Source organism: Eublepharis macularius, chromosome 9 (assembly GCF_028583425.1).
Source record: "Eublepharis macularius isolate TG4126 chromosome 9, MPM_Emac_v1.0, whole genome shotgun sequence".
NCBI lineage: Eukaryota > Metazoa > Chordata > Lepidosauria > Squamata > Eublepharidae > Eublepharis > Eublepharis macularius.
This window is the reverse complement of record NC_072798.1, coordinates 35,618,761-35,646,637: the sequence shown is the minus strand read 5'-3', so window position 1 is coordinate 35,646,637 and position 27,877 is coordinate 35,618,761. Positions and strand designations below refer to the sequence as shown.

General features: G+C 43.5%; 1 protein-coding gene across 1 annotated transcript in view; it reads left to right on the top strand.

Moving 5' to 3' along the window:
- The first annotated feature begins 224 nt into the window (after positions 1–224).
- The window catches only part of TMPRSS6 (transmembrane serine protease 6), a 41,168-nt gene continuing 13,515 nt past the window's right edge, over positions 225–27,877 (top strand). Inside the window, exons 1-11 of the mRNA XM_054987842.1 lie at positions 225–294; positions 2,720–2,876; positions 4,531–4,673; positions 5,664–5,731; positions 5,948–6,132; positions 14,522–14,563; positions 16,631–16,835; positions 19,157–19,293; positions 21,292–21,404; positions 22,366–22,475; positions 25,368–25,513. Coding sequence (XP_054843817.1) covers positions 241–294; positions 2,720–2,876; positions 4,531–4,673; positions 5,664–5,731; positions 5,948–6,132; positions 14,522–14,563; positions 16,631–16,835; positions 19,157–19,293; positions 21,292–21,404; positions 22,366–22,475; positions 25,368–25,513 — 1,360 coding nt within the window. The 5' untranslated portion in view covers positions 225–240. The remainder of the gene's footprint in view (positions 295–2,719; positions 2,877–4,530; positions 4,674–5,663; positions 5,732–5,947; positions 6,133–14,521; positions 14,564–16,630; positions 16,836–19,156; positions 19,294–21,291; positions 21,405–22,365; positions 22,476–25,367; positions 25,514–27,877) is intronic.

Below are 27,877 nucleotides of genomic sequence, written 5' to 3'. Positions count from 1 at the left end.
TACCAAGTAGGTAAGGGAATGCTTTTTATTGGATAGAGTTCAGGTACTTCTGTGCATACCATAACAGGAGATCTTTTCTGGGATGTGCAAAGCTTTCTGTGTAGGGCTACAAAGGGACAAAGGCCGAAAGACGAGGACAGAGCCTCCGATTATTGATTGCAGGGCAGTCCTTGCGCCTGAGTAAATAAATCTCGCCCCGTATTTGCATATGATTATGTGTATGTGTGTGTGTGCTTTTGCATGCGTCCACCAGGCCCGGCACCAAACACAGTGGAAGAATCACAGGTAGGCCCTGTAAGTTTACCACCCTTTAGATTTTTTTTCCTAGTGAGGGAGGATGTTTGGTGGGTGTACTATTTGGGTGACGTTTTTGGTGATTATATAATAGAGGGCAACCTTTTTATGGCTATGGGGAGAAGAACAGCCAAAAGACATTGGGGTGGCAAAATGGAGGCCTAGGCATTCTGCTTTATTAGGCGTGAGAAGAAAGTTGTGTGTGCGCACGGTTAGGTTACCAGGAGCAATAGTAATGCTACTTCAGGCTTGTTTCTCTATTTCTTTCATGTTCTTTGCACTAGACATTCCTGGTTAGTTAATTATTTTCTGGCTAAGCAAAGAAGTGGCTGTGCTAGGGTTGCCAACCCTCAGGTGTGGCCTGGTGTTCTCCTGGAATTACAGCTCATCTCCAGGCCGCAGAGATCAGTTCCCCTAGAGAAAATGACAGCTTTGGAGGGTGAGCACACTACGGCATCACATCCCCCTTTGAGTGCCCCCCCCCAACTGTGCCATCCGCAGGCCCTGCCCCCAGATCTCCAAGAATTGCCCAAAGCAGAGTAAGCAACCCTAGACCGTGCATAATGAAAAGTCACAGAAGGGAGAGCAAGTGATGCTTCTGCCCTTTGTTGTTTTGGCACACTCCTATCATACATTTATTTTTTACGTTTCTATCCTAACTTCCAAGGGGCTTAACAACAACCCTATGAACCTAAGACCACTCAATGCAACTGAGCAGGGATTTGAACCTGTTTTTCTCTAAACAACACACAACTAGGGCTGCCAACCTCCAGGTGGGGGCTGGAGTTCTCCTGGAGTTACAAGTGATCTCCAAATGACAAAGCTCAATTCCTCTGGAAAAAATGGCAGCTTTAGAGGCCAGACTCTATGGTATACCATAGAACTTAGGAGAAACAGAAATCCCTCCACAGATACTGCACCCAAATCTTCCTTCCTTCCTCCCTTCCATCCAGTTTGTTAGTCTAGAAGATATCATAGGACTCCTGTTTATATTCCTAATGAGTTCGGTTTTCTTTTGCTCTGTCCTGTTTCTGGTTAACTGAACTGTCTTGTCTCTGTGTAACCTCAGTATGAATTTACTCTTTCATTTGTGTTAGAGAGAAATCTATCCCTGCAAGGCACAATTTGCTGTCATTTTCTTCTATGATGTTTTCCTCACTTCTGTAAGTGAAGAAAACATCACTAGAAGAAAATGACAGGAAATTTCCTGTAGGGAAGGAGAAATTAATCCTATTTTAGGATGTAGTGAAATAGCTCATAAATGATCATGTCAAATGACTCTGAAAATGATCCAAGACATTTCTGTAAATTCACCCATGCAGCTGGGCCCAGACTGGCACCAGCAACCACCACACAACTCAACCAGACTTTTCCCAGGGAGAGGCTGCAGGGGTGGGGGGGGGGAATAAAAGCAGGTTGGCTGATGCCTGGGAAGGACAGAAGGAAGCATGGAAAGGGGGGAGGTCATGGCTGCTGCTATGAAAGGGAAAGAGGAACTAGTGGAAGATGGGTTACAGATGGAAATGAGATACCCCCTGCAGGTGCTTATGGGTTCCCTGCTTCTTTATTTTGTTATTTCTGTATTTGTATATTACCCTCCTCTAAGAAACTTCAGAAAGTGTCTTCCCTTCCTTCACTTTATCCTTGCAGCATCCTTATGAGGTAGGTTTGACTGCAAGAGAATGACTGGCCCGAGGTCACGCAGTGAGCTTTGTGGTTGAGTGGTGAGTAGAATCTAAGAGCTAAGCTACAAGAGACAAATTAAACGAGGAGGAGCACATGAAGGGAGTCACAATATTAGCCGGGAAGCTGAGTTTTAAAAGAGATTGGAAGGCTTTGTCAATTCCCCTCTCTACAGAGCCAGGGGGCTGCTCAGAGGAGGTGAAACTGACAGAGCCTTCTGGAGGCAAAGAGGAAATTAACAAACCCTCTTGAGCAGCAATCTCCCTGGCTCTGTAGAGAGGGGAATTGACAAAGCCTTCGGATCTCTTTTAAAACTCAGCTTCCTGAGTAACATTGCAGCTCCCTTCATGTGCTCTTCCTCATGTAATTAATCTCTTGTAGCTTGGCTCTAAGTCTTCCCAGACTCAGTTCAGCGCTCTAACCACTACACTAGACATCCTTCTCTTGAAGGAGTTTGGCTTATACAATTCAGTTCATCTCTTGTCGAAAGGACCTGGTAGTAATGATGTCAATGACCTCGGCCTAAGACCTTGGAGAGCTAATGCTAGCCAGAGTGGACAATACTGACCTTGTTAGATCAGTGGTCTGACTCATGTGAAGAGAAACCTTTAGTGTGTCCATGTGTCATCAGGGATGATATGAATGCCTTCCAGCTCAGTTCTCTTGATTTGGTCAAGCCGGATCATGACATAGAACCTCAGTTATAGATAACAAAGCCGTTCCTGGTTTCCTCTTTAATAAGATTCCCATGATGGAGGGAGAAGACCAGGAGGAGGACTCAAAGGAACCATCTCAAGATGAGCACAACAATAGACGTTACAACCGCCGACGCTACCTCCTGTTTTCAGTTGTCTTGGTGTTATTGGGTGGAGCTGGAGCAATAATATGGTATTTCTTTGGTAAGTATTGTAATGTTTTGGTTGTTCTTGTTACTGTACTGTTGGGGAAATGAGGTCAGGGCTGCTGAGAATCTGACTGCTCCCAGAGGTTGTAGGGTTGATTTGCTGCATCTACAAAGTGAAAATGGGTTAAGGGAGAACCTGCAGACTTGTGGGTCGTTGACTGGTTCAGACAACCAGTTCCCCTTGTGATGAAGGCAGCTTGCATAAAAAATATGCCTGTCCCTCTCTTTCAACTAAATAAGGCTTTTGTTGTCTTACTTATTTGGCCATATTTAGGTGGCTAGCTGTGTTGGTCTGCAGTAGAACAGTAAGATTTAAGTCCAGTGGCACCTTAGAGGCCAATAAGATTTTCAGGGTATAAGCTTTTGAGAGTCAAAGCTCTCTTCTTCATACATTGTCTGGATGTCTGAAGAAGGGAGCTCAGACTCTCAAAAACTTGTCTCTGTGTGTTATGTGGCATTGAGCCACTTCCAACCTATGGTGACCCTATGAATGAAAGACCTCCAAAAATACTATCATGAACAAACTTGCTCAGATCTTGCAAACTGGAGAACATTGTTTCTTTTATTGAGTCAAGCCATCTCATTTTAGGTCATCCTCTTTTCCTACTGCCTTCTACTTTTCCTAGCATTATTGCCTTTTCCAAAGAATCTTGTCTTCTCATAATGTGGCCCAAGTACTATAGCCTTAGTTTTGTCATTTTAGCTTCTAGGGAGAATTCAGGCTTGATTTGATCGAGTACCCACTTATTTGTCTTTTTGGCCATCCATCGTATCCACAAAACTCTCCCCCAGCACCACATTTCAAATGAATCAATTTTCTTCCTGTCAGCTTTCTTTACTTCAACTTTCACATCCATATATCATAATGGGGAATACCATTGTTTGGATTATCTCGATATTGGTCCCCAGAGAGACATCTTTATCTTTAAGGATCTTATCTAGCTCCCTCACGGCTGCTCTTCCAAGTTTCAGTCTCCTTCTGATTTCCTCGTTGCCGTCTCCCTGTTGGTTGATAATTGAGCCAAGGAATAGAAAATCTTGGACACTTTCAATTTCCTCATTATCAACTTTAAAACTGTGTAACCCCTCAGTAGTCATTACTTTTGCCTTCTTGATGTTCAGATGTGAACCTTACCCTGCTTTGGCACTTTCTCCTTAACCTTCATCAGTACTCAAAAAACTTACACCCTGAAAATCTTGTTGGTCTCACTGATCCTGTTATTTGGACATTATGTACAATACCAAGATTTTTTTTCTTCCTCACTTCACAGCATAATTGTGGCATTACGTAGTTTATGGGAATAAAATAATCCAAAGAATATCTGCTGTTACTTGTTGTGTTTTGTTGTGTGTTTTGTAACCTATTTCTGTTCCAGTTTTTGATTCACAATTCTGGGGTCCTCAGAATGAATGTTGCCAAACTCTTTTTTTTAAAAAGTAATTTGGCCCTGCAAAGTATCCTAATGACCAAGACTAATAGTGTAGTCTTATGTAGAGTTGATTTCAATGGATTTAGAAGGGTGTTAACTCCAGTTAGGATTGCACTGCTAATTATTTAAGACTGAGTTTCATTGAACTTCCATTTTTTAAAAGATTGTAGTCCGTTCATTTCCTTGTTTACATTTCTCGCCGTTACTTTCTCTTGGCAGATTATAAACCACGTTTTTGGGAGTCAACTGCTCTGCATTTCTACTCTGGCAGTCTGAGGATCCTCAACCGGCAGTATTCCCTGGACCATGGGCGGATGGAATCCAGAGCTTTCTGGACAGAGACGGCCAAGACACAGAAGATGGTGGGGCGCAGCTTCATGGGATGTGGAGGGTATTCAGTGACTTTGGCCAGGATTCTGACAGGCCCTGCTCCTGCGTCTTGTTCAGCAGCAAGACACTCAGAAATAAAGCAGATGCCCCCTTCTTTAAATTTCCCTCCCCCTGCTAAGTTTCTGCATGCCATGCTGTGATAAAGGCGTGAGGGCACAGCCAGTCAAAAATGTAGCCACCTTTGTGGAAATTAAATGGTTCTGTGCAGGGCTTTTTTTCTGGGGAAAGAGGTGGGGGAACTCCCACCTGGGGCAACTCCTGGGAGGAGGTGGTGGGCCTGTCAAAGCATGGAAGTGCGCACGCTCCCGGGACTGCATAATGACGTCATTTCCGGGAAGTGACATCATCACACAGGCCATGGCTGCCCCGGGAGTGCTCCTGTGTTCCATGGTGGGGGAGGGGGTCCGATTCGGCCTGGGTAAGGCAAAATTCAGCCCAGAACAGGCAACTCTGCTGCAGGGGAGCACTCCCTCACCCGGCTGTGGCCAGATCCAGGCCATTTCGGGCCTGAATGGGGCCCAAAATGACTAAGATCAGTCTGCTGTGGGGCAAGCAACTCTTCCCCCATCTGGCAGGGGCCCAATGCTGGCCACTTCAGGCCTGATCCTGGCCATTTTGGGCCTGAATTAGGCTGAAAATGGCCGAAAGGGGCCAAAAATGGCCAGGATCGGGCCGTTGCCAGGTGGGGGAGTGTTCCCTTGCCAGGGTGAGGCCCGATCCTGGCTGTTTTGGCCCTGATCCTGGCAGTTCAGGGTCTGAAATGGGTCCAAAAAGGCCAAAATGGTGCCAAAACGGCCTGGATCGGGGACGAAATGGCCAGGATCGGGCCAGTTCAGGTTCAAAAAAAGCCCTGGTTCTGTGTACTGAATGTGGGGTGAATGATATAGCAAGAAGACTGGGGTGGGGTATCCCTCTGTGATTATACTGCTGCTGGTAATCACTGAAAAACATTTTCTTTATAGCTGAAAGATCTTATTCACGCCACTGAGCTGGCTCCTTACTACAACTCCAGCACTGTCTATGCTTTTGGGTGAGTATTTTTTTTCTCACCAATTTACTTTGAAGAATTATTCAGCCATTTGAAAGTTACCTGAGTTGTTACGTGTTCCTCTAAAAATTTGGGGGGTGGGAATCCTTTATTAGATTGGCTCAATGTTTCACTACTTCTATTAGCGATTGCAGGATACATGAAGAAACATGGAGCAGTGGAAGTAAAGATAATGATAGATATTTCTCTCCTTACTAGGGAAGGCTCTCTGACCTGCTTCTTCTGGTTTGCTCTTCAAGTTCCCAAAAGCCAGCACAAGGAGATGACTGCAGAGAAGGTGAACACCATGCTGTACAGGAAGCTGCTTGCCAGCACCAATCAAACCAGCCACCTTGCCTATCAAACCGAGTACAAGATTGAACCTGAATCCTTGGTTCTGCTAGGTAAGTACCATCCACATATATGCAGTAGGTATCTTCATGGCAGGACTGCTCTAGACAGGTTGAAAAAATGGAGGGAGGAGGAGCAGTTAAAGAGGGAAGGAGAAAAAATGATTGTGTAGAGCAGAAATCATTAACAGAAAAAGAAGAAAAGAACTATGAAACTGATCCCAAATGGTTCCCCCCTTATAAAACTAGGGTCTGCAACCTTTTACTATTAAAGAGCCAAACATCATAAAAATTCAGAGCAAGAGATCAACAAATAGCCAGTATAAAAACAGTCCATTTGCAGAACTGAAAATATACAATTTAACATTACTGATATCTGACATGTTGATTCATCAAGTTTCTGCACCCAAACATGGATTGATGTAAATCTTTTATTAGGAATTGTTGGACGCACGCACACACACAGTCTCATAATAAGTAATACATTTACTCAGAAGCACTGTGCATAATTACTTTAGTGCACTGGCATAAACCTGTGCATAGTTTGCACTTGGATTACTGCGGTTGTTCACTCCTATTATTTTCTTTCCTGTAAAGCATCTCTAAGAAATCCTTTAGCCTTACTAAAATCTTTGCCTGCCATTTCTTCACTATTCGCGCATCCCTCCAACCTCTCTAATAAAACTTAATTTGTATGATTTGATTTTCATTTTAAAAGAGTCATATTTGATTCTGTACACATTTGGCTCTGTTGCTATGATTGCAAACTCCTGCTGTAAAGAAATGTCTGCTGATGAGTGCTGAATTCACTAGTCCCCCAATGAGCTTCCTTCTGCGCTGGAGTCTGTTTCTAGATGTGGATTGCACTTGTTAGATCGGGGCATATAGATATGCTAAAGAAATATCAAAAGGATCTTTGTGTAGTGCAGATTTTCCATAAAGTTTGTTTTACACAACCTCACTTGCTGTTGCAAGAATCATTTTATTGTATCAGGCATGCTGATATGACTGGCTTCATTTGCTCTTAGTATATTAGATGTTTGTTTCCCTGGCTGTTCGCTGTCAGCAAATGAATTTGGGGTTTTAATTTTTCTCTCTGATCATCGATGAAATGCGACATGAGAACAAATCTATCATGCTACTCAAAATCTCTCTCTGCTATGATGCAGCTGCCAATCATTATCTTTTATTTACTGCTTCCCTCCATTTCTGATGCATTTTGCGTGACAGAGCTCTCTTCTAACTAATTTGTACATTACAGCTTTGCAGATAAACCTTGGCAAAGACTAGAAGAGCACATTTGAACATATCTAAGTGGCAAAAGCTGTGCATTGACACGGAGGGGTCATATAGTGTGATGACAATAGATTGTGATTACCAATGCATGTGAATAATCTTCAAGGGTAGTCCCACATAATGTTTAATGCAGTAACCAAACCCGATCTTAAAATCGCTTTGGACAATACAGTGACAAAGCCTGAGTTCCTTCATGTTCCTTCATTTTAGCATTCATCTTTGTATGTAATTCAACTTCTGGCTCCTGCGCCTGCGTATGAATGAACAAATATGAGTACACAAAGCTTAGTTAGACCATTAGTCTATAAAAGGCAGTATTGTCTACTGTGGCTGCTCACCAAGGTCAGGTAGAAGATTTTTGTATCACCTCTCATCTGATCCTTTTAACCCGAGATGTGGGGTGGGGTGGGGGTTGAACCTCAGACCCTTTGGATGCTAAACAGCACCTTCTTGTGATTTGCTGCATATCAGAGTACCTCGTATGAGGGCTATCAACAAGAGAGCACAAAATGGCAGCATCCCTCATACTAACTCTTAACTGAACTTGCCTATGTTGCAGATATTTGATGTCACCAGCAGTGTGTGTGTCCATTGGACGTTCAGGCAAAACAATGTTGTGTCTTTTTCTTAAACATTTAAGCAACAGCATTCGGCAGACAATCCAGTGCAACATTTCCTCTTGTGCTAGAGCTCTTGCGCATGTGCAGATGCAAGAAAAGGACTGCAGTAACCACTTGTACTAAGTCAAACTTATTTTATCCCTACTTGTGTTTCCACTTATGCAAAATCTTGTTCAACCAATTTATGAGCACTTCATATATAGAGAGAGGAAAGTTCGGAGTGTTGCACACAATCTTGTCCAAGCAGAACTGTGCTAAGTCTGTTTGTGTTTCCACTTGTGTTTCACTGGGTCCAAGCCAATGTTTGGGTAATGTCCATAACTTGATTCAAAATTGTAAGGAAAAGTTTTAAAGTCAGGCTTACTCCATCTTCTACATTCTCAGTCTTTTTTCTGAACTTATCATGTGGAGAATTTATACCTTTACATTCAGTCTGGATTCATATAAAGGCAGGTAGCAAAAGCAGTGGGGAAACAGAAGCCATATTTCTATTTAAAAACCTCTTGAAGATTCCATCACTACCTCAAAGTCCTCTTAAGTCTTCTTCTACTTGTATACTCTGTATTTCTATTACGAATAGAAAAGCACAGTCAGATATTAACTAATCAAAATCACCCCGCCTCTGCTGGTTCATATTGTTATGAGAGTTCTTAGCAGCCTTGATAATAGGTCACAAGTAATGGTTCCCTCTGGGGACCTCCTCACATTCAGAAGATGATTTAGAACAGGTGTTCTCCTGCTATCCTCCTCTGGCTCCTTCCCTGGTTCCCAGGCTCCCCATGGCAACCTAGGCCCCTGGAATTTTGTACCTTTCTGCTAGTCCTGTTCGTGATACATAATCCAAGTTGAAAAATTAACAAGCGTCACACTTCACATCTTTGGATGTGGCCATTATTCTGGTACTTGGCTGGCTGGTTTAGAGTTCATGAAGGTCAGGAGGAAGAGGGGCTAGATCCCACAGGTCTGTTAATGGTGGTGCCTTCCTTCTGGCACCTGGCATTGGAGGAAGGCACCATTGTTAGTGGAACTGAACTGTGGGATCACATCTGTTGATTAAGCGTAACCCAGAAGAACCCTGGCTAAGTAAATCCTTCTCCTAAATGCTTGCAAATGGGATGGTTCAGTCCAGAAATGACAGTGTTCCTTGTTGGGCATCTAAGCAGTTGCTTCAAGAAAAGTATCCAAGATGGTATGTTTATAATAAATTTGAAATATAACAAATTTACAACCACATGTATACTAAGACATAAGTGTTATGAACATAGCAACCTTTGTAAATATAGGATCTTCAGTAACCTTCAGAAAGGGTATTCAGAACAGAGGCAAATTCTAACTGGTGGTGCCTCTTAAAGCAAAGAAAGAAAACATACAAAGTATTCCCTTACAGACACGTATGATTTCTTTTGCTGTATTTATTATCTGCCTTTCTCACTGAGACTCAAAGTGGATTGCACAGTGTAAATCAATAATAGTCCGTATGAAGAGACATCTAATAAGCACAAGGAAGGTCAATACACTTAATATGAGGAGACATCAAATGAGCAATGTACTAGCACTAGGATTACCAAAATCTGATTGAGCATAGCCTGGCTGTTTCAACACGTTCTAAAAAGAGTGCCCCACTCACCAAATGCTGGCAGCTTTTTCGTGGGATTTCTGACATCTCCGTTTCCAAAACCAGGCAGTTTTCACAGTGCCATGAAAACGGAAGCAAAACTGCCTGCATCTGTTTTGGAAATGGACACCTCAGAAAGCGTTCAGTGAGTGGGGTGCTCTTTTTAGGATGTATGGAAATGGCCCCTATTAGGCATGATACAGAGTGTGGAAATAGTGTAGAAAAATGGTATTTCCTGAGTAGAAAGTGAATTGACAACAGGATGATAAGTGCAGCAAACTGATAATATACATAGTGGTATAATCTACAGTCCCTTGCCCTTTATAAAGTGCCTTCCTGAACTATTAGAGTATTGCCTATTATCTTTATAGAGAAGCTCTTGTGAACAACTCTTTACATAGATCCAGACGAGTTAGCTGTGTTAGTCTGTAGTTGCAAAATAGTAAAGAGTCCAGTAGCACCTTTAAGACTAACCAACTTTATTGTAGCATAAGCTTTTGAGAGCTACAGTTCTCTTTGTTAGATGCTAAAGGTGCTACTGGACTCTTGACTATTCTGTTTACTCTTTACTATTTTCTGTTTACTCTTTACTATTACGTTTTACATGATTTACCTGCAAGGTCTCTTTTCCTCCTGAACGCTCTGTGGTGACTCTTCCCTTAGCTGCTGCTTGGTGCTTTCTCTTTGGCTTGAGCAAGCAATGAAATTAGCAGTTCTCTCAAATCTAGCTCTGGGCCTTCTCTCTCCTGCTGCTGGCTAGATTAACTGAGGGCTGTGCCCTTGCATTTGATAATACAGGAGCAGTGTTATTCGTGCTCTTTGCAGACTGAATGGAGCCAATTCACTCAATTCTAAAACTTTTTAAAACATAGAAATAAAATAACCTCTTAATAGGAAAGTAGCATGTATTGAGTTAGCATTTGGGTTGCCAACCTCCAGGTGGTCACTGGAGATCTCCCAGAATTACAACTAATTTCCAGGTGACATAGATCAGTTCTGCTGGAAAAAATAGCTATTTTAGAAGGCAGACTCTGGCATTATGTCCCAGTGAAATACCCTTGTCTTTCCAAACTCTGCCCTTCCCAGGCTCCACCCCCTAAATCTCCAGGAATTTCCTAACCCAGTGCTAGCAACTCTAGTTAGCAGATATGCAATTGATAGGGATGTTTATCAAACAGCAGAATTAAACAGATCTTACCCCAGAAGCAGATTGTGTTGATAGATGTCTTTCCAAAGACACCTAGTCACATTGTTGGCTCATAGTTTGGAAAGGGCTGTCTCCTCTGTGCTTGAGTTAGTGCTGTGTCTGCTTGGCACAGGGTAAACATTTTGTTTGCACTCATTGGCATCTAGGCAGCATTGCAGACTGGAGGGAGGGAATGCAGGCAAATGCCATACCCCCCCCCCCCCCGCCCACCACCCAATGGGCAGCATTGCAGCCAGGATGGACAAACATTTTGCTTGTATCTCCAGAAGGAAGGAACAGAGCCAGAAGTTACATCTGGACCTTTCATGGATGCCAGGCAATGTCTGCCCCCTTTTCTCAGCAGATTCACTGCAGTCAGTAAGTCACAGAGAGACTACATCACCCCAACAGGAAAGCTCCATTCAGTTAACAACACACTTAGTTAAGATCACAGAACAGCAAACAATGTGTAGATTTGCCCTCAGGGGAAAGGAAAGGGGGGGAAAGCTTGCACACTAGTGCCATGGAGCAGGCAGGGGGGTTGTGTAATGGCTCTGTCCTCACCCAGTCCCTTCCCTGCATGCCCAGTACACCTTCCTGCTCGGTTTGGTGCCCAATGGCATTTCATGTATTTTTGGGTACCAACTCAGTGGGGATGTGAATCTTGTGGAGAGGACAGGAGAAGGGTAAAATCCCTGTTCATTTCCATCTCATTTTGATCAAGGTAGGGGCCAAAATGACAGTCGAAAACTGAAAGCAATAGAAATGAAAAATAAATTGAATGTCCAAAACAACAAGTGCAACAAAACAGAATCAAGGTGGAAAAAAAACAAGAACAACTTTTGTGTTCATCCATAACTGAAAATATCACTATCCAGGCTTGAAGCCTTGGCTTTACCTTTGATTCCTCCCATTTTTTGCTCCCTGTATTTAATCAGTTGCATCATTCTGTATTACATTAAGAGCCATGCACAGTGGTGATGTTATACAAATAATGATACGGCGCACTAAAATGCTGATGAACATGATAATGAATGCTTTCCTCCTCTACTGGGTGTAGAGTGGTTTGAAACATTAATTGGGAAAGGCTTTTGTATCTCAAAAGGCAGGTGGTACAAGAAAACCAATTTCAGACAGCAAATTCTAAGCGCTTATTAACTGGAGGGGTCCTGCATTAACTCTCCTTATTTTGATTTTTGAATCAGGAACAGACATATTTATTTTAAAAAAGAAAAAGAATCCAGACTAGATTCTTATGTATGTTCCAGTCATCTATAGTTGTTGCAAATCCAGGTATTCTTAAGAATAGGGATTCAGTACGCACATGCTGAACCACCCAGGGATTACTGCAGACAAACGACTGGGGTCGATTCAGGCCCAGAGCAGATGTTGTAGTAATCACGTGACTGCTGCAGACAGCAAGAGCAACAGCCTGGGTCTTCTCCACTTCGTCTATCCCATGATAATTGCAGAAAGTGTGCTTTGACATCATTGCATTGCAAATTTCCACACCTCCAATCAGTGCATTGCTTGTCACTTTCTCGGCCAGGGAAACTTGCAGCATCACCCGTTTTGTATTACTAGATATAAATGGAGAGACAAGAGGAGGCTATGCCCTCTGAGTTAACTAGGAGACTCCCGTTGGTGCAGAATGCTGCATCTCGGTTATTATCGGGAGCCAGGAGGAGCATGAACATTATTCCCATTCTGCAGTCACTCCATTTGCTGACTATCAGTTACTGGGTCCAACTCAAGGTACTGCCTATCACATATAAATCTCTTCACATCATTGGTCCATCATTTCCCTGAGAAATCCCAACAGAACCAAACTGAAGTCCCCCCAGAACCCAAATGCCCCCTGAACAAGCCAAGCCATTCTCCATTGTTTCCAATGGTGGAAAAATATTCCAAGCTGGCTATCAGGAAGAAGTGCACAAGAGCAAGACAGCCACTGGCCACAGGCACAGTCCCATATGCAAGCTAAACCCAAAGAAAGCACAACAGAACCAAAGTGAAGCAAGGGGATGAAATCCCTCCCCCCCAAAGAACTAAAGTGAAGCAAGGGGAGCAATATCAAACCAGAGAATGATGTAAAATCAGCAAATCGAATTCCACTGAAACCAAACTGAAGCAAGAGACACTGTTGCAACTTAGCCCAACAGAACCAGTGTTGCCAGGCACAACTCAGGGGCTGTGGGGTAACACCACAGAACAGATCGAAGCAAGTACCCAGCTGCACAGCAACAGAATCACCTTGCACAAGGCAATGGCAAGCAAACACAATTGTAACTTAGTATATGATGGATCCCTCTTGGCCTCAGAAAGTGAGAGGAGGGGTGATCTTGGGATACTCAAGTTCTTCTCTCGCTAGTCTCCAGCTTCCCAAATTGGATCTGGGATTCTCTAATCTGAACCAGCAAAACGGGATTTAGCCGAATTGCCATAAATCTGGCTATAAAAGCTGGTTCAGAAAACCAGATTGTACACCCCTTGTATTGTCTGCTCAGACTGGCAATGGCTCTCTGGGCTCTCAGGTTAAAGGTCTTTCACATCACCTACTGCCTGGTCCTTTTTAACTGGAGAGTAAATAACTGGCTAAGAGTAAATAATAAAGTGCATAAAGATAAAAATTCAAAACAGCAATACCAACAAAACAGTGCAAAACATTAAATATGCTCAAGAAATATTAACAAGAGCAGAAAAAACTCCAGCAGCATCAAAGCTGCAGTGGACAACAAGTACTAAGATCAGGTCAATCCAATCAGCACAGCTGTTTCCAATAATAGTCCTTAATCAAGCACCAGAAAATAGAGAAGGAGTCAAGTGAGCCTCCTGGCAAAGCCTTCTAGAGTTCTAAAGCCTAGAAGCCACCACAGAGAAGGTCCTGCTCCATGCTCCCACATGATGTATTTCAGATTCAGGGAGAGACAGAGCAGGGCTCCCTCTGAAAGTCTAAGCAGGTGGGCAAGTTCCTGTGGAAAAGCATGATCATTAAGATAACTTGACCCCTAACTATTTAGGATTTTAAACCAGCACTTTGAATTGGGCTCAAAAATCAACTGGGGGTCAGGTGTAGATGATGTAATACCAGTTATATGATCTGAAGCCCCCAGACCCAGTCAGGATTCTGGATGCCATCTTTTGGTCCAACAGAACTTTCCAAATGCTCTTCAAAGGCAATCCTGTACGTTCTAGTAATCTTATCAGGATGCCATGTATGACAGCAGCCAGAGTTGCCTTTTCCAGAACAAGACACAATTGGCACACAGTTCTAAGCAGGGCAAAAACTCTCCTGGCCATTGCTGCCATCTGGGCAACCGGGAATGGTGCTGGATCCCAAAAGAATGCCAGACTTTGATCCTAACTCTCCAGTGCAAAAACAACTACCAGACATTCAGAATAGGCCATATGCTTAATCCTAGAAGAGCCCTTCTGCCAACCAGCAGCGGCTGAATATCTCTTCCCAAGCATTCTTCCTTTCCCCTTCTCTTTCTAATCTCTGTTCATACGTGGCTGTTGATTATTCTAAGGTTTTCTAAAGTTATCTCTGAATAAACATGTGTAGGATTAGGCTCTCAGGTCTAAATTCCTGATAATGGGAACAGAAAGGGCACACTGTACCCTGTGGAAGATAAAAAAGGGTAATTGGGCAGGAAGCATTTTTAGTTTTAGTTCTTGCATCATCTCATGTGTTTGTTTTTCTTTATGTATTTTCTTTTCTGACAGAATCCAGTGTGAAAGACATAATAGTGCTGAAATCCACATTGGGTAGGCTGTTTATTTCCCACCTTTTTTTATGTTTGTTGCATTTAGGGCAGGGGTTCTATAGAAAGCTCCTAAATGTATGAGGATGTCAGGAACAAGGCGAGCTCTTGAGAGCATTCATGAACACAGTACCTCAAGGAGCAGCACAGACTTTGGGGATGGAGTATATACAAGACACAAGCCTTTTTTTAACATGTCAGCTACCTGAGGGTGGATCCTTACATATACTTTATATGCTGGGAGTGCTGTGTATGGGAAGAGGATCTGTGCTCATATCACTTGTTAAAATGCTTCTCTGCATACAGCAACGGTTAACAACAGTTTGTTTGAATACCGCTTTTCTGAACAAATTAGTGCCCACCCAGAGTGGAGAACTAATGGTGCGATCCTAAGCAGAGTTACGCCAGTCTAAGCGACTTTAACGGGCTTAGACTGGAGTAACTCTGCTTAGGATTGCACTGTAAGTTGGTGTTGTTATTATCCCCATACTACAGCTGGGGAGCTGGGGCTGAGAGGAGTGGCTTACCCAAGGCCATCTAGTGAGTTCCTGGCAGCAGTGAGATTTGAACCAGGGGAGTGCTCCCTCGCAGCTCAATTACTTAACCACTATGTTGCTCTTAAGTGCATCTTATACGCCACTGAAAAACAGGCTGTTTTGGGGTAACTGGTATATTATCCTCACCTAAGAGGGCACAAGCCCTGGTCTGGATAGCCCAGGTGAGCCTGATCTCATCAGATCTTAGAAGCTAAGCAGAGTTGTCTTTGGTTAGTAATTGGATGGGAGACCTCCAGTGAAGACCAGGGTTGCAGAGGCAGGCAATGGCAAACCACCTCTGTTAATCTTTTGCCATGAAACTGCCACCAGGGTTGGGTGGAGGTTGCCATAGTCAGCTATGACTTGAGGGCACTCTCTACCACCAACAGGGCACAAACCACCTCTGCTTCTCACTTGCCTTGAAAACCCCTTGGTGGGGTTGCCATAAGACTTGATGGCACATGTATACATGATAGGACATTTGAAACAAGCAGGGATATACCTAAATGTACATTATGGACAAGGCCAGTTCAAGGTATTTTGTCCCTCCCCTCCAAGCAAGGTATGCACATTGTCTTCTCTTGCACTGCCTCTCACTGGGTCCAAGCTGATCCCCTATGGCAGTGCTTGGACACAGCACTGCTAATGCAGCTCCAGGAACAATATCCGTCATCTCCTGCGCTGCAAATGGCTAGGAGTGAGCCAAGCCTTGTGGTGAGTTGGTGTCTGCCTCATTGTGCAGGCAAAAGCAGTTCCTTAGGTGGCTTGCTGGAGACATGGGGAACACACATGAACATCTATCCCAACAGCCAAGGTTTCAAAGCTGTACACCTGAGAAGAGCTAAAAATGGCAGTGGGAGATTTATTTTCAAAGAGGAAAAACTCAGAGCATTTACATGTGGAAAAAGGTATCAAAGCAGCTGTTTCACACATTCAGCAGCAAAAAAATGGGGGTTGTCCCCACAGAGCTGTAGCCAATTTTGTCTCTCTGACAAGTATCACTTGCATATTTTGAAATGCCTAACTTAATGGCATTCACACTTCATAGTTTTCTGAATATAGACACTTGAAGAAAACATTAGGTGTACACCAGGAAAATGTAATGCGTGAGGCAGCTCACAGATGCACAGAAATAGAGGACACCGTTAAGCACTTCAATGTTTGTTTCTAATAGAAATATGGAGTATGTTTCTCTCCCATCACAATTAATGGGCCTTAAATGTACTTAACTTAATGGCTGGATTGGGTGCAAAATCTGATATGGGGGGAGGAAAGATTACCATGTAATTCCATAATTAGCAAGGATTTCGCTGGTGAGAGTAGACTGGGACCACTGTGGGACAGGCCATACCTACAAGATGCAATCACAGTGCAAGCTGCTGGCTTAATGCAGAATTTCTCCCATCACTGTATCCTTTTGCCTTCATCTCTTGTACTGACAGAGAGCATTTTAAGTAAGATCAAAGCCTTTCCTCTATGTCACCTTTTTTGTACTTTAGCAGGGCTCTGTGCAACAGTTTGTCTTGTTTGTTCAGGTTGCTACAGATACAGCTACATCGGGGAGGACGAAGCCCTGAGGCTGAAGGGCCCAGATTACCTGGCCTCCAGTTGTCTGTGGCATCTTCATGGTCCCAAAGGTCACATGATTAAGCTACGCCTGGAGTGGACCCTCTCGGAATGCAGGGACAGGCTAGCCATGTATGATGCTGCTGGGCCGCTGGAGAAGCAGCTCATCACTTCGTAGGTAGCCTTGATATCATAGGGGCATGCCTGGCAACAGGAAATACAGTCATGAGTGCCTTCTCTCCGGTTTTCCACTCATATGTCAAGTGCAAGGGTAGACCTCTACATTACTTGTTGTTCTGTGATCATTTTAACAGACATCTTTCCTGTGATTTGCAGGAAGAGAAAGAGAAGGAAAGGGCTTTTTAAAATCCCCGTGCTTTTTAACCCACTCCCATCACCTCCAAGCTGCTTTTATGGCACCCACTGGTGGACAAATACGGTTACATTTTCCCTAGCAATATTCAGAAGAAAAATTGCAGGAGGGTGGTTAAAGCCCACCAATATCCTCCTGGAAATTGTATAGCTGCAAACTTTTTTTCTTTTTTAAAGGAAAAGCTTGTTAAATGATGAAGAAACGCTTAGCTAGGCTGGTTCATGCCTGATTTAAATGTGATGTTGCCAGGACAGGCGTAGCCATGCAATTTTATAGGTGGCCAGTGGCTCATTTAAATTGGACCCTCAATCACTGCAGTGATAGAACGCCAGCTGTTTGTAGCCTGCTTTGGGTGGATGTTACATCCGCATGCTAAAGTTGAACACATATCCCCCTTGGATGCGTAGTGGTCCAGTTTAGGTCTGGTCTAAGCAAAACTCTGAGGATGTCACACACTGTTAAGCTGCCAGCATCGTGTTTAAATAAAGATGGAGTCTGGCTATCCTCCTGTTCATGTTTGTTTATAAATACGTGATACAATTGTCATAGTTGGCTCAAAGACATGGTTTATTCCACTGAAGCCTTATGAAGAGGCAGCCCTGGATTCAGCAGAATCATCAAGTTTGTCAGGCCACATGTTCTTTAGGTCAACAAGATTAACTGCATCTAGTGATTAGATGAAACAGACTTTTTTTTCCAAATCAGAAATCAAATGGGAATATCTGTTTTGAATATTCCCACATCCATTCAATTAATCCTTTAATTGCAGTTCAGACATTTGCAGCATCATATAATTTAAACATTTCCCTAAATTGTTAACAATTAGTGGTTTTATTTATTTCATTATTTAAAACATGTATATACCTCACACTTCAGTAATTTTTTATCACATGGTTAAACAAACAAAACAATCAAGGTTACATAAAAATAAGATTAAAGACCAAAAAATAGCACTAAAACTTCACAAATTGATAACTCTCACAAGTATTTTTAATGTAATAAATAATAAGATGCTAGGTGAAGGGCTGGTTCACATGCAGAACTCTGAATTAAGAGGTGAGCTTCTGTATCCAGTATTACTGTATGGCCCTCACTCACAGTAAGATTGTTTATTTTTATTTATAGACTACCTTTCAACTAAAAAATCCCCAACGTAGTTTACAATACAATTAAAATAACAACAACATTCGATTTATATATCGCCCTTCAGGACAACATAACGCCCACTCAGAGTGGTTTACAAAGTATGTTGTTATTATCCCCATAATAATCACCCTGTGAGGTAGGTGGGGCTGAGAGAGCTCCGAAGAGCTGTGACTGACTCAAAGTCACCCAGCTGGCTTCAGGTGGAGGAGTGGGAAATCAAACCCGGTTCTCCAGATTAGAGTCCTTTTGCTCTTAACCACTACACTAAACTGGCTCAAGAAAAATTAATTGAAAGCCAGTAAAACAGAATAACAATTAATTTAGAGTACAGTAAATATTTTTTAAAATTCAGTTTCCAGTTATGCCACTCCATTTCAACAGCTCTCTAAGAAAAGCAGGTCTTCTCACTCACCCAGAAGCAGGGCTGCCAACCTCCAGGTAGGGTCTTGAGAGCTCCCAGAATTACAACCGATCTCCAGACTACAGAGTTCAGTTTCCCCTGGGAGAAATGGCTCCTTGGAGGGTTGACTCTATGGATTTATACCTCACTGAGGTCCCTCCACTTCCCAGCCCCTCCTCCCCAGATTCCACACACACACACCCGCCCCAATCTCCAGGAATTTCCCAACCTAGATTTGGCAGCCCTACCCAGAAGGCCTGTAGGGAGTCAAGTCTTCTCAGCTCCTGAGGGAGGGAATTCCCTAGTTGGGCAACAACATCTGAAATAGCCCTTCCCTCTGCTAAGGCTGATTCCTAAAGGAAGGCTGTGTGATACAATTACCAATCTCCAGTTGGGGCCTGGAGTTCTCCAGGAATTAAAACTGATTTCCAGACAGTGGAGAACAACAGATTTTCCCCTGGAAAAAAATGGCTCCTTTGGAGGATAGATTTAGACTTTCAAGTTCCTTTCATCTTTCCTCTACATCTTTCCAGCTTGTCAATACCAATGCTTGTATGTTTTCATGTTCTGCCTCAGGCTGTATGGCTGCAGCCGTCAAGAACCCTTGGTAGAAGTCCTGTCTTCAGGACCCGTCATGTCTGTAGTCTGGAAGAAGGGGATGTATAGCTACGATGATCCTTTCATACTCTCAGCCCAGGCAGTGCCTTTTAAAGGTAAGAAAAAATCACAGAAAGCCTGGAGAGAGAGCGAGAGAGAGATGGCATGTAGAGAACAGCATTTGTCAAGCCATTAGGTCCCCTTGCAAATTGTATATATTCTTACAGTCTCTTTTTCAGCTAACAATAATATAGCTGAGATTTCACAAACTGATGTTTAGTGGGGTGCAGTAACATTACATGACAGCTTGCCACTGGAATTCACTATCTGGAAGATAACACTAAGCCATTCAGTAGGAAGATAAGATGTCTGGCCATTCACAGGTTTTGTTATTGTCTTTCCAAACTGGCATGAGGATGCATATTTGTTGAAAGAAAAATAAATGGACTTGAGGTATTTCCTTCATTACTTAACGGTTTGCTTCATTCCCATAAGCCAGAAAAGAACTCGGCTTCCTTTTTGGTTGCACTGAAATATATGGTTGCCAACTTTCAAGCAGGTCCCTCTAGCTGTTCCTTTAAGATCAATTTGATCTGCAGCACTTGGCTGGGGATATTAGTTGCCTGTGTGCCATGAAAAGCGTCTGCTGTCCATTTCCACACATAACTGCCATTAAAGGAACAGGACATTTTCCTTTTGGCCTGCTCAAAGGAGGTCCTCCTCGCCTCCTGCTTGCCAGATTGGGAAACAAAGAATACAAAAAAGAGGCTTCTCTAGGAATCAACAACACAAAACAACCAAGACCCCCCTGCACCGGAGGAGGAAGCAATAAACCCAAATGTACAGAATCGTATATATCTATTTAAAGTGACTAGTGCAACCAATGAATATATATGAAGCATTTACAATTTCAAACAAACATCCTAAAACTGTGTATAAATACCCATCATTACAATCTGCACATATCAACAATTCTTCTAATAATTCCTATGGTAACAAAATTAATCCAATATCAAAGTTATTTCAAATACAGATGTGAACTAAAACACATATGTATATATACGTGACCATTCTTCCATAACACAGTCCAATGTGAACAAAATCCTTATGTCTCTTGCAGAGCTGTTAAAGTGACAATGGTATTCAAGGGCACAAAGAATATCCACATTTCCCTGACCCCAAAGGACTACACTGCATGCCTCTCCTGCATCAAGTAATTAAATGTCAGCCATCATCCTTGAAAAAGTGTAAAATACAAAACAGGTCGAGTGAGCTGGCTTCCCTGTCCGGCTCTTTCGGGGTCTTGTACCCCCGGGATGCAGTATCTGACCTGTAAAAGAAAGAACAGAGAAAGAGGATATTAGCACCATTATATCTTCAGAATTTGGTGCACTTACCTGATGAACTCCATACAACAGTGGTTGTCACTTTAAGACCTTACTCTGATGGCTCTGCAAAAGAAAGAGACAAAGGATTTTGTCCGCATTGCATTGTGTTATGGAAGAATGGTCATGTATATATACATATGTGTATTAGTTCAAATCCGTATTTGAGATACCTTTGATATTGGATGAATTTTGTTACCATAGGAATTATTGGAAGAATTGTTGATATGTGCAGATTGTAAAGATTGGTATTTATAGGTACTTTTAGGGTGTTTGTTTGAAATTGTAAATGCTTCATATTTAGTCACTGGTTGCACTAGTCACTTTAAATAGATATATACGATTCTGTACATTTGGGTTTATTGCTTCCTCCTCCGGTGCAGATTGGGAAACAAAGCTTGGAAACCAGGGTGCCAAGAGGCAGTTTAAAAAAAAACTACAACCTCCATTTCTGTATAAGTTCGATTTCACCATAAATACCAAGTTACTCCTTGATTTCTACAAAAAAGATACACACCTGCCTACCTTTCAGCTGCAGGTTTGCTGCTAATGATAAGCAGAAAAACCAGTCTGGATTCTCCGTAAAGTAGGGATGTTGCAGTGAAAACCTCACACAGCCCAGTTTTACAGCATCCTTAGAAGCAGCCCCTCACTTTGAGTCAGGAGAATAAACACAAGCAACACGTTTTCTGCCGTTCATCTGGCACAGGAACATTTCTGTCTTTTCAGCCTGCCAGATGAATCTGACGTTGCAGGGAAGCCTGGAAAAGCAAGGGAACATCAAGACTCCCTACTATCCCAGTTACTATGCGCCCAATACACAGTGCACTTGGCACATGACGGTAAGATCTTCTTGTCTCTACAAAAATAAGCTCTGTGTGACCTTCAAAAAATAATACCATACCAAGGAAATTATCATTTTGTGAACAACATATGCTGCGCACTTCAACAAATGTGACTGTGTTTTCTAGTTTCCCCCAATTTTTTTGTCATACGAAGCTGCCTTATACAGAGCTAAACTGTTTGTCCCTCTAGTCCTGAAATGTCTACTCCGGCTTTCCAGGGTCTGAGGCCAGGGCCCTTCGCAAACCAGAGATCGGCTTTGGCTGGAGATGCTCAGTCAGGATTGAATTCAGGGCCTTCTGTAGCCCATGTGTTTTTGACTGAGCTATGGATGCTTTCCTTTTAAGACCCAGGAGATAAGCTTCCAAGAAAACTCAGCATTGCCTGGAACACTGTCTGGTAACCTCTGGCTTGGACTGTGTATTTTCATTCAGACCTCACACCAAACCGAGATTAAACTGTGACCAGAAACAGACAGAGCTGATTCTCGCACGCTCCCCTGGTTTGTCCGCTTTCCCACTGCATGTAGAGCTCACTTTGCTTCCATGCTTGAGATACCTGGAACCAAGCTCCAGTTCCCAATGACATCCAGTTGTAGATGCCTGGGTGAACTGGAGTCTGTTCTCTCTACATGAACTGGGACTCTAAAGCAAAAGTCCAGTTTGCGGGAAAGAATACAAACTTTTGCTCATTCAGGCATCACATCAAGATTGAGTCATAGTTTCCCAAACCCAGAAGCCTTTAGTTGTGCTCTCTCTGTGTGTTATGTGGGATGGGAGTGAGGGAAGTGTGCAAGCATAAGAACAAGCTACCTCTGTTAGTTATGCCATCTAACTGATGGCACGCATAAACTTTCCCCTTTTCCCTCATCTGTTCTGTTTAAGACCTCTGGGCTGAATAGAAATGCTCCTTTTGGCACTGTGATGCAAACTCTGTGCTTGAACGTTTCCATTGCTGCAGGTTCCGTCTCTGGAATATGGAGTTGTCCTCTGGTTTGATGCTTACACTCTCAGCAGACAGACCAGTGATCTGCCATGTACTCAAGGGCAGTGGACAATCCAGAACAGAAGGTACGGGAATATAACTTGGGTATTTGTACTTACAGTCCTTAAGTGAAACCGTGTTCTTCACGTACAGTCCAGTTCATCTCTTGGTGGGCTGGAATTCTCTCTTAGGCTTCTGCTTTTGTATTATTATTATTACCCATCTTTCAAGAAGGCAGCTGCTAGGAAATGTTCTCTCCATCTGCTCCCACTGAGTCATCTATCTCTTCAGTGTTTTCAGCTCTGACTCTGTTCTTTTAACAGCTGCATGACAGGCAGACATTCAGGAGATACAGCTTGCGCTTTCCTTGTCTAAAGAAATCTGCATTGGTTAGATTTCTGCCTACAGTGCTGTTTTTAGAGGCCTCAGGCCACTATTGGGAGAAAAGGTAGCATATCGGCCCAAAAACCTGGAAAAAGGAGGTGTAAATAATGAAAGCTTTTGGGGTTCCCTTCCTTTGGCTTTAAAGAACAAGCCTGGAAGTGCAATCCTGCACAGAGTTACTCTAAGGTCACTGAAGTCATTTGAGTTGGCTCCAGATTGGCAATTTCCAGCGATTTCCCTGTCTCATTGTCGCCCCCACGCATGTCATTTCTCCAGGTTCCCTGGCTCCCAGGAACAGCATTTTGTCGAGATCAGTGTGGGCTGCAGTGGGGGGAGGGGGGAATGCAGGAAAGCTCCAGTCTGCAACTGGAAATTTTAGTCTGGTTCCAACTCAGTGTGTTTAGAGTGACTTAGCTTTGCACATGGCAGCATTATAAAGCTCTTTACATGTGAATGAATCCTGAGAGAGACCCAAACTGGCATAGGGGCCGTTTCCAGATGGCTTACCTGAAGCCGCTCCATGCTGCAATGTTGTGGATTGTGCAGGGGAAAACGCGAAATATCGCGTTTTCTCTCGCAAGTTTTGCGCGACGTCATGCAAAACTCACGCGAGAAAACGATATTTTGCGTTTTCCCCGGCACGATCCACAACATTGCGGCATGGAACAGCTTCAGGTAAGCCATCTGGAAACGGCGCTGGTGTTGCTGCCAGCAAACTTGTGCTAATTCCTTCTCCTTTCCCAGAGATACCCTTAACAATAGCAGAAGGCTGTCCTTTTTCAGGGCAAAACTGCACCAAGAGTGTGAAGCCCCCTGTTTTTCAGTTGGAAAGTAGATGTGTTGTTGGAGGTTCATGATTAGGTAATTTTGAGCCACCACAGTTATGATCCTGGGAGTTCTGCATCCACAGCTCTCCAGTTTTGTTTTTTATAAATATAGCAGGGCTCCAGTTTGGATCATGACTGCAGCATGGAGCAGGGAGTAAGCCTTTCCCTGCAGTCCATTTTCCTGGCCTGAATTGGCCTAGTGGCGCTGTGGGCACTCTATGCAGTCTGCATGTTTGCCCCAGTGAGGTAAATACCAGTTCAGTGCGGCCACCTCAGACCAGGAACTTGGCAAGGGGAGGTCCTGCATGCCTGCAGTTTTTGAAAAATGCTTCATGGTATTTCCAGCATCCCGTCTTATTTTGCCCTTAGCAGCCCAGAGAACGAGTAATATCTCACAGTGGCCACCATGTCACAATGGGCAGGAGAGGTCTGTGTCTATACAATGGCACTCCTTGCTGCTTTGTTTCACACTCCCTTCCCACCGGGTAGTTCAGAACCTGCCACTGCCCAAGACCTGTCCCTGTCTCCTTTGCTAGAGGCTTGGGACACTGGTTGGGCTCTGTGTGCATATGAAGAGTGTGGATGTTCCTAGTTCCCACCCCCTTTTCTCCTGTTTGCTATCCAAACCAGCCTAGCCAAGAGATTGTAGCCTGTGCGTGAAAGAAATGGCCTGATACACAGGTAAAGCTCTTTGAACACAGTTTGAGTTCTTAAAAGAGAAAGAACTTCATTCATTACAATACTGCTTTACACTCTCAAGCACATGTGAGCTAAAGACTATTGCAGAGCTAAGAAAGAGAATAGGGCTGCCAGGTCTCCCACTATAGTGGGAGGCCTCTTGCCGGCAGTCTTATTTGTCCATTGCTACTCCAAGTGGCATGGGGATAATTTTTTAAAAAGCAGCAATGTTGGCTATATGATGATGTCACTTCCAGGTAAAAGCCAGAAGTAACATGGGGTAGCTTTAGGAATCACCTGAAACTCTATGGTTTTACATCATTTCTGATGATTTCTAGAGCTACAGTATATCAGTTCCAGGTTTTACCCAGTAGTGATGTCGTAATGTAGCTGACATCATTTCCCCCATTTCCCAACCCCTCCTGCCAGTTGCAAGGCTTCACCTGGTAACCCATGGGTCTGGGGGCAGGAGGCTGTCCCTATATGTCATTTTCCTGATCAAAACCGCCCTCTCTGAGCTTCTGCTAGCCCCAGTAGGGGGGGAAGACAGGCACACTATGTCTTATCCTAACACAGCCTGGGGTGGCAGCTGCAATGGTATTTATTTGTAATTATTTATACATTTTTTATCCTAACCTTGGTCCAAGGAGCTCAGGTTGGTGCACATCATATTCCCCTCCTCCATTTCACCCTCACAGCAACCCTGTGAGGTAGGTTAGGCTGAGAGTGTGTGACTTGTCCAAAGTCACACAGTGAGCTTCCAGAGCAGTCCAGGGATTCAAACCGGGATCTCCCAGAGCTTAGCAGTGCTTTAACCACTACACCACTGGACTGTCTCTCCCTCTCCCCCCCTCTTTCCCTAGCTCTGTACCACCCTTTCAACAGCTGTGTTTTGAAGCTAAATGGCCCACCTGGGAGTGTGTTCATCCTCTCGAGCTTCATATGTTGTTTAGTCCTTAGCCTCATCATTAAACAACTTGCATTTCTTCAAGGTCATCAAATGTGTTGTTGCCTGTTGTCATGTTGCTTGGAGGCAGCATTACTGTCCAAAGGCTTAGTTATTTTTCCTACCTTTGTTTTAAAAACCAGGCTGTGTGGCCTGCGGAGTTTGCAAGCCTATGCTGAAAGGATTCCTGTAGTGTCCAGTGCTGGCATCACCATCAACTTCACCTCTCAGATCATCCTCACTGGGCCTGGAGTACAGGCTGCTTACAGCCTATATAATCAATCAGACCGTGAGTAGTCCCCTTCTCAAGAATGCGGTGCAGCTCAGCTCTGTGAAATATTATAGAGAAGTTTAAATCACACCCTGTTGTTACGAGTTTGGATGTCGATTAGTATGAATCAGGGGCCTATTGCTGTGGTTGTGCCTGACAGACTAATGGGTAGTATGGGACTTGAAAGAACATTAATATTCCTTAATGACTAAGGATGTTTTCTTTAATGGCCTGGAAAGCTCTTTCCCCTATGTTCGGAATGTGACACTGCTGAGAGCTACTGAGAGAGGCAGAGAAACTGTTACCAAGTCAGACTTATGAAATAAAGAGTGTGGAAGAAATGTGAGTTCAGCTGGGCTGGAGCCACAGGGGGTCTGCTCCATTGCTCTGAGAATCAGCTGCAAAATTGGCAGCTTTTCTGCCAGTGTTTATTTGTTTTTATTCTTCCTTGCTCATATATTTGTAAATGCAACATACATTCCACAGAGCTGTAAGGTTCCAGTGCTCTCTCATCCAAAGGAAACTAAACCATATCGTTCTCCGTCTACAGCAGGGGTCACCGTCTTATTTAATCAGAGCTGCTTCTGAGTCATGAAAAATGCTCCCTCTGACACACCAGCATATTACTTGTCCTAGGAACAAGAACATGAACTAAAAAAGCACCAGCGAAGCAGCACAGAAAATTCATATGAAATAAAAGCTTTTTTAAAAAAGCCTACAGTGGATCTTTTTGCATTCTCCTCCCGGGCCTTCTAAGGGGTTCATGAACTCTTCAGCAGCAGTTGGTGAACTCTCATGGGTAACCTGCAGGAGATTCTTGCAGTAGCCTTTCCACCATTTAGTGCATGGGCAGTGGTTAACCTGCTGAGAGGTTTTGCTGTCTGTGATTGAATTGTGAGGCTGGGACGTTGGAGTCTTTTTACACCTTTTACTGCATGCTGATTCAGCATCCCAGACTATGATATTTACAAGGCAGAGGTGAGTGATGTTGGCCATTTCCACATGTCTCCCCCTCCCAAAAAATAGCACAAAACTTATGGAACTACATGCCTTCATGGCACGATTTTCCATCATGACTTTGCTTTGTGGTGCATTTTCTGACGTCATTGCGCCACGAAGCAAAGGCATGTCGGGAAATCGCGCCATGAAGGCACAAGTTCCATAAGTTTTGTGCTATTTTTCGGGAGGGGCAGAAGACATGTGGAAACGGCCGTTGATACTTTCACCAATAGCATGTTCAACAGGGCCAGGTTCAGTAACGATCCGTTCAGGGGCATAATTGCTACTCGGTAACTGTGGTCCCTCAAAATAATAGGCATCTCTAGATGAGGTGCTTCAAAGTTTAGTCTGCCATTGCTGGGGAACCTGAATGGAAGAGTCCTCCGTCATCAACCAAGGTAGATTAAGGGTCCACTTCTGACATTACATGTCTTAGGTCTGTACCTATAAATGTAAAGTATGGTTTTGACAATGTACTGTAAAGGCTGTATAATCATTCCTACCAGCGGGTAGTGTTGCACATCTGAGTGTTGGGTTGCTTCTATATTGTTTGTTGTTCTGTTTTATTATAATAATAATAATAATAATATTTGATTTATATACCACTCTTCAGGATGACTTAACACCCACTCAGAGCGGTTTACAAAGTATTTTATTATTATCCCCACAACAAAACACCTGTAAGGTGAGTGGGGCTGAGACAGCTAGAAGCTGTGACTGACCCAAGGTCACCCAGTTGGCTTCAAGTGGAGGAGTGAGGAATCAAACTGGGTTCTCCAGATTAGAGTCCCATGCCCATAACTAGAGATGGGCATGAACTGGGGAAAAAACGAACCATGTGGTTCGTCAAATTTCACAAACCACAAACTTTCATGAACCTGCCCCTGGTTCACGAACAGGTTCGTTTCGTTTCATTCGTTTCGTTCGTGAAAACGTCACATCCAGGTCAGAAAATTGTCACTTCCAGGTCAGCAGAAGGTCACTTCTGGGCCAGCAGAAGTTCACTTCCGGGTCAGCTGCAGAAGGTCTGCAGGAAGGCCATCCCCTGTTGTCTAGGAAATTGATTGATTGGCACCAGGCTGTTTGCAGTGACGAACCAAAACACGAACCAAAAAACCAGCCTAAAAGTTCGTGGCCGTTCATCAGAAATGGGATCTGACAAACTGTGGTTCGTGAACCACAAACCAGCCTGGTTCGTGCTTAATTTTAGTTCATATTTCAGTTCTTGCCCATCTCTACTCATAACCACTACACCAAACTGGCTCTCTTGAATAAACCGTTGTAAGATCTGTGCCGGAGATAGGGTTGCCAACTCTGTAAGGTTGGGAAATTCCTGGTGATTTTGTGGGTGGTGACCCAGTGGGTGGAGCTTGGAGAGGAGCA